At 50.5% G+C, this 7,233-nt stretch overlaps 1 protein-coding gene across 2 annotated transcripts; it reads right to left on the bottom strand.

The window, feature by feature from the left end:
* Nucleotides 1–3,999: 3,999 nt before the first annotated feature.
* On the bottom strand, nucleotides 4,000–6,567 carry RTBDN (retbindin). 2 transcript variants are annotated; one of them, XM_088838396.1, is made up of 5 exons: nucleotides 6,387–6,567; nucleotides 5,785–5,869; nucleotides 5,561–5,671; nucleotides 4,944–5,040; nucleotides 4,000–4,227 (listed from the first exon to the last, which is right to left on the bottom strand). In XM_088838396.1, the coding sequence occupies exons 1-5, from the start codon at nucleotides 6,553–6,555 to the stop codon at nucleotides 4,000–4,002; spliced, it is 690 nt and encodes a 229-aa protein (XP_088694522.1). In that variant the 5' UTR covers nucleotides 6,556–6,567. The 2 variants fall into 2 exon arrangements, with proteins under 2 accessions (XP_088694522.1, XP_055285063.2); XM_055429088.2 differs by having other exon boundaries at nucleotides 5,785–5,851; nucleotides 6,387–6,555.
* Nucleotides 6,568–7,233: the final 666 nt, after the last annotated feature.

Below are 7,233 nucleotides of genomic sequence, written 5' to 3' on the forward strand. Positions count from 1 at the left end.
GCTTGTGGGATCTTAGTTACCTTACCAAGGATCAAACCCATGCCCTCTGCAGTGGAAGCGCACGATCTTAACCACTGGACCACCAGGGAAGTCCCAATCTGATTCTGTTCGTAATTCTGCCCTTTTCAATGCCATAAATGTTGAGTATCTCAGACTTGCTTCTTTCCCTCTAAGAATTATTAGAAGTACAGTTCATCTTGAAGTCATTGGACCTCTGACTGCTGATGGAATTTGGCTTGATAAGAAGGAGAAACTGTTACCCTTTTTCCTCCCAGCTGGTGACAAGCAGAAACTAGAGGGTACTGTAAAGCTGTAACTCACAAATATTTCTTCTAACAAAAGTCTAGTGGGACTTCCTTGGTGATCCAGGGGATAAGACTCCATGCTACCAATGCAGGGAGCTCGGGTTTGGTCCCTGGTCGGGAGAACTAAGATCCCACATGCTGCACCTAAGACCCTTACATGACAACTACTGAGTCCGTAGGCTCCAGAACTTGAGAAGCCTGCATCCCACGAGGAAGGCCGGCAGCATCAAGTTCACCAGGCAGTTATAAATGTGGAGTCCAGCTGTTTGGAACTGAGGCAACCTTCCTAAGACCGTGATAGAGAACCAGGAGAATCACAAAGAAGATGGAATTGGGTGGAAAATAAGGAATAAATATGTGAGTGAAAAAAAAAAGAAATGTGGAGTTCAGGGTCCCACATCAGACCTGCCTAAGATCCCCAAGGTTTTATTTAAACTGAAGTTGACAACAACATTTGCTTCTTGAAAGTTTCAGATGATCACTCCCACACTCCTCAGTACAGCCTTGTGGGTTATTCCTCTGATTCCCTCTCATTCATCCCCTTCTGCCTGTTTTTCATTTCCTGTCCCAAGGTCCTCCAATCTCACCCTCCCCCTGGCTTGCTTGCTGGTGGCCCGCAAGAGTGTCAGATGGGTCATTCCCCCACACCCCCTCCCCCCACTTAAACCTTCTGTGTCCCTCACACCCCTCATTAACTGGTCCAGGTGCCTTTGCCTAGCATTCAGGGGCTTCCATGTTCTGACCCCAACTTCCATACTCTGTTCCAGGCTTTCTGAGCAGCTGGGAGTTCCCAGAACCTGAAACCCTTAGGCCTCCTTGAAATGCTCTTCCCCATGGCCTGGCTGGCTCTCCTTCAAAGGCTTACCTCACTCCTCTTCCTTAAATGCCTGTTTCTCTCCTTTGTCACAATAGCAGTATATATAAAACATCAGCAACAACAATGATTATGGATGATGTCTACATTTATTGTTAATTACATGCAAGGCATTTTCTAAGCATTTTATTTGACATCCCTACCATTAGGAGATGGAGCGAAGAACACCTCCCTTTTAAATAAGAGCTGTCTTTAGTGACTCAGTGAATAGAAAGCAGAGGTGACACTGTGACTTTTTTTTTTTTGCTACACTGCGTGGCTTCTGGGATCTTAGTTTCCTGACCAGGGGTCAAACCCAGGCCCTGGCAGTAAAAGTGCTAAGTCCTAACCACTGGACAGCCAGGGAATTCCAACACTGACTTCTACAACTTGCTAATCAAAAGTGAGACAACTTCCACATTCCACATGACTCTGTTTCTTGGGACACGTACCTGTAGAACCCAATGGCTTGTTATGAGGAAGCCCAAGCCACTGGGATGGACCGTGTGTAGTTATTCTGGCTAACAGCCCCAGCTGAGGTTCAAGGCAAGGGCCAGTACCAACCACCAGATGTGTGAATGTGATTTCAGTCCCATCCACGATCGGAAGTTGCATGAGAGAACTTGAGTAAGAGAGCCACCCAGCTGAGCCCAGGGAAAGTCCAGAACCATGAAAGATAATAATGGTTGTTTTACACCACTAAGTTTGGAGTTATTTGTTACACAGTATTGCATACCATACCAACTTGTATTAACTCATTCAGTTCTCCCAATAACCCTATTAGAGGAAAAATAATTATGATCCCTGTTTTACAGATGAAGAAACTGAGGCTCATAAATGCTGGGCGATATGCCCTGAGTTACAGAATGAGTAAATGGTAGACCTGATGTTTGAACCCAGGTGGACATACTACAGAGTCAAGGTCACAGCCGCCGTTCTCTGTGGTCAATATACCGTGACTCCCTACCAGCACTCCTTCCCCTTCTCCTGGCTCCAGTGCATAAGTTTCTTTTGGGGGGAGGCAACCGCTCCCCCATCCATCAGTGTGGCTCAGATGGAACTCATCTTACCGTGGACTTTAGGTACAAACAAAACCTAGGTCAGGCCAGTGAGAACACAGCATCTCCCCTGACACAATTATTGACTTTAGTGATGGGCTTATGAGGAGATTGGATCAATGAGAGCCAGCCCTGGAAACTTGGTTGGTTTTACAGAGAAATAGGCCCATTTTTTTCACTGAAATTACGGAGTTGCTGGTCCATCTTTGCTAATGTGAGGAAATTCTGTCTCAGAGTACAGCCAAGAAAAAAACAGATTCCTAACATCATTTAAGAACCCAGATACAGCCATTCCTGAAACTTATCACTGTCTTGGCTAAAGGCTTTGATTTTTGTTTTGTTTTTGGCCATGCCTCAGGATCTTAGTTCCTCAATAGGATCAAACCCGTGCCTTCTGCAGTGGAAGTGCAGAGTCTTAACCACTGGATGGCCAGGGAAGTCCCTAAAGACACTTTGAACTGAGTTTGTCACTGGCATCTGAAAGATGCTAGTCTGCTACTCTCTCAGTAGAACACTTTGCTGCTTATGCTATTTCATCTTCCTTGAGGGCAAGGAATGGCCTGATATAGCTTAGCACAGTGCCTGGACACATCAGGCATCCACCAATCTGTGCTATTGAACAGAAGTAAAAGATATATCTTAAAGGGATATAAATCCTAAAGGAAATGAACCCTGAATATTCATCGGAAGAACTGAAACTGAAGCTCCAATACTTTGTTCACCTGATGCGAAGACTCAATGGAGAAGACCCTGATACTGGGAAAGACTGAAGACAAAGGGAGAAGGGGGCGGCAGAGGATGAGATGGTTACATAGCATCACTGACTCCATGGACATGAATCTGAGCAAACTCTGGGAGATAGAACCGTGGAGCCTGGCATATTACAGTCCACAGGGTCGAAAAGCGTCGGATGCGACTGAACAGGATCCTGGTGATTGAACAGCAACAAAAGGGATATTGCCCCTATTTTCCAGGTGAGGAAACTATCTCTCCTGTGGATAAGGAGGAGGATTAAAGGCCAGTGCTTACAAGCCAAATCCCGAGTCTGAGTCCAGTCCTTTGCTTTTAGGTCCAATAATTGCATTTGTTTTGGCTGAACCTTGAAGCGTGCAGGATCTTAGTTCCCGGACCAGGGGAGGACCCCCTGCAATGGAAGCTCAGAGTCTTAACCACTGGCCCACCAGAGAAGTCCCCAGGAATGGCATTTGGGAGAAATGGAGGAAGGAAAGAAGACACCTCTTGGGCTTCTTAATCAGAGGTGAATGCCATAAAAGGGTGTCTGGAGGTGTGTACAAATCAAGAAGCTTGGTGGGACTGGTGGCACCCTGTGGGTGGGCACACCTCTTCTTGTCAGTCCTTCTTGTGGACCCCTCCCCATTTCTGGCATCCGAATATTCCAAGTTGTGAGATGCTCTAGGATATAGACCAGCCCTCATTTACATGCTCGCACGAATCAGTCGCTAACTTTAGGACCTGAGGATTCAAGAGAGGCTTTCTGGCAACTATCCTTTCCACCCATTTCCCCCAAGAAGCAGCCACATCACGTGCTTTAACTGGAAAGTTTATTTAGCGGGTAGAGGGGGGAAAATGAACTATTAATACACTTTGGGTTATTTCTCAAATAATCTGGGGAGGGTCGAGTCTTTGGGGACCTAGGGAGGAAGGATGGGACTCTGGAAACTAGAAGGCAGACAGGGACAAGGGTGGGAGGCTGGCTGTCTTGAGGGGCGGGGTCGGGGGTGGGGGAGAGGAAGCGTATCTTTCATTTAGGGCCGGGCGCCCCCTAGGGGCCGCTGCCACTTCCACTGCCACTCCCGCTGCTCGCGGAGTCCAGGATCCCGGTGCGTGAGCGGCGGGAGCGCCTGAAAATGGTTCCCCGGGCCCTTCGTGCATGTCTGGAACGCGGCAACATCGAGACGGAAATGTTGAGGCAGTGACCGGAGCCGGGATCCGCCACTGGTAGCGCGTCGCCCAGAAGCGAGCGGCAAAGCTCCGCTCCGTCTGCAAAAGTCTGGGGCGAAGGAGTGAGCTCAGGACCTGAGTGGGTGGAGTCCAGAGACCCAGGGGGCTGTGGCGAGATCTTAGGGCAGGCTATTCTCACTTCTGGGTCCTCCCGGGAGTCTGGGGGGCAAGACCGTAGTGGGGGTGAGGCCATGGGGAGGGCGAGCTCTTACGGGGGTATCAGGGGGCTCCGGCGGGGGGAGAACCAGATTAAGACTGAGGCCTTGGGGAAGGAGACTCCGGTTTCTGGGTCTTCCCCTGGACTGTGGATGGGCCTAGAGCAGAGACCATCCTTTGTGTGTGTGTGTGTTAGTCGCTCAGTCGTGTCCGACTCTTTGTGACCCCTCGGGCTGTGATCCCTCGGGCTCCTCTATCTCATGGAATTCTCCAGGCAAGAATACTAGAGTGGGTTGCCATTCCCTTCTTCAGGGGATCTTTCCAACCCAGGGATCGAACTCAGGTATCCTATATTGACAGGCAGATTCTTTACCATCTGAGCCACAAGATAAGCAGAGTTTAGAGAGAGAGCAAATCTGGACTCAGTGGACCTTAGGAATGCTACAGATATTTCCTGCTATGGAGATTGGGCTGTGGAAGGGGAAAGGGTGGGAGTGGGGGTTTTCGGTGTGCCATGCCAGTCCAGACTCTGGGACCTAGACGTGTTAACCCTGAACACAGTAAGGGTAGGTGTCAGTCTCTTCCCTGGCTCCTCTGCCCCATGCTCACCTGCCCATAAGTAGTGCAGCCAGGCTCGCAGCCCCTCTTTTCTAGGAGTGGGAGCCAAGTCGGGCTGCAGGTGACATCACTTTCGCAAGTGGCAAACCTGGGAATGGTGTGTGGAGAGAAGAAGGTGGAGAAAGGCTAGTGGGATTCCTGCTCTCCCAGGCTTTGCCCCATATGTTCCTTACCAGATTCAGGACCCGCCTGTTAGAACCACACTCCTACAAAAACCATTCCCTAGATTTCAACCCCCCCCCCCGCCCCATATTCTCTACATTTACCCCAGACCCTGTCACTTGAGAACTCATTCTTGCCGACCTCAGATTATCTGTTCCAGGCCAGTCCCACCCTTTTAGGTCCTCAATCAAGAGACCCTACCCTTAAAAAAAAAAAAAAAACCTGCTCCACGGAAGGTTACTTCGTACTGCCAGTCATAGAAGCCAGAGTTTCCGCAAGCTCCGCCCCTTTCTACCTAGCCTCTAAGCACAATGCCTCATCCTTTAGACTTGGAGGCGTTGGACTCAGGCCATGCCTCTTCAGGTGCCCAGAGGATCAAGGGGCAGATCCCTCGTTTGGCCCCGCCCAAACTATAGGCCAAGCCCCTCAGACACCGCCTCTCCTACCAGGCATCGCAGAGCTCAGAGCAGAGTGGCTGCGTCTGGCGTACCCCCAAGAGCAGCAGGTGGAAACGACTGCGGAGGGCAGCCTGGAGGTGTACCAGGAAGGATTCGCACCTGGACATCGAGAGAGACAGGACGGATAGGTCAGGATGCGCAAGGGCTTTGGCCCCTAGTTGGGGCAACTGGAGCAAAGAACACCGAGACACGCCCGAGGTAGGTGTACTCACCTGGGGCTCAGCGCCCCACAGCGCACTGGGACGAGCCCAGGGTCCGATGCCTCTGGTGGGTTCATCTCTGAGGGAAAAGAGGGCCACAGAGAAAGGGACTCCAGTGAGTTCCAGTTCCAGTCTTGTGTCCTCAGGTAGAGCTGAGGAACCAAGCTTGGGGTCCCTCTGAACTGGGAGACCCTAATTATGTAATTCCTCCCAAAAAAAAAGACACTTATCTTGGGATGTAAATGCAGCTTCAATTAGTAATAACCACAAATCAAAATCAACTTGTCATTTATTACATTCCTGGCTGCAATGTAAGTTCTCATATGGTTACATATACTCCTTTACAACATCTCTATGAGGTAAATCTGTTATTTCTCCTCCTTTCTTAATGGTCCACATGAGACTCAGAAAGGTTGAGTGACTTGCCCAGGGTCACACAGCTATGAAGTGGCAGTTGGGATTTGAACCTAGGCAATTCATGCTCTTTAATCACCACTAGACCCAGGTAACTCTTTCAGTCACCCTAAATCCCTCTGGGAAGGAAATTCTGGCATTGTTCTGGTTGAGTTGAGGTTTCTGGATGTTAGAGTTTAGGCATAATCTGGAATGCTTACCTTCCAGGTGCAGCTGGTCTGTGCCCAGATTGGTGGCCAGCCTATGATGTCTCTGTGATCTAGCTGGGAGCGGGTGGCTCCCTCCACAAGCCCCCAGCAGCATCCATGCCAGGGTCAGTTGCAGGGCCCAGGCCAAGGCCCTGGGTCGAGTGCGACCCCTGCAGGCCATGTCCACCTGAGATGAGAGGTAGCTGGGATGCAGGGTGAGGTTCAGTTGTCCCTTTCTGGTAGCTCAGGGTGGCACTGTCCTGATGCACAGCCAGAAGACAGTGCCAGGCAGAACAAAGAATGGGCAGCTGATGAGGAAGCAATAGCCAAACACTCTCAATTCCCCAGGGGCAACCAAGGCCTGCCTCTGACCCAGAAGACCCCCATGGGGGACTCATGTTCCCTCCATCCCTTCAGGTGCAAGTGACCTCACTCCTCGTTGACCATGGTTCCCCATCTCCCTCCCCTGAAACAATCTCCCACTCTTCAGGACCCCAGGCAACCTCCTCCATCCTCTAAGGGGACCTCCTGTATTTTCCAGTCCCCTCTTCTGTCCAGTAATTCCATCCTCCTCTGCCCAGTCTCCTCCCTCCTTCCCGCTTGATCCCTGCTGGCGCCTTTCATGGTCACCTTCTCTCTCTCGGCCCACAATCGGCTTAGGAACTGCCACCCAGGGCTAGACCTTTGGAGCCAACCTTGACTGTGGCAGGACTCGGGTTCTGCCCCTGGGATCCAAAGTCCCCAGGGCAGGAGAAACTGGGGTTCTGTGAAGTCAAGGCAATTCTTTCCCCTTCTCTTCTTCCTCTGGCCACTTCTGGCCACCTCTCACCTGTTAGTCGATCTGGAGTCTAGGCCGCTG

This window comes from Moschus berezovskii, chromosome 8 (assembly GCF_049115385.1).
Source record: "Moschus berezovskii isolate FMDL1 chromosome 8, NW_MosBer_1.0, whole genome shotgun sequence".
In the NCBI taxonomy this organism is placed as follows: domain Eukaryota; kingdom Metazoa; phylum Chordata; class Mammalia; order Artiodactyla; family Moschidae; genus Moschus; species Moschus berezovskii.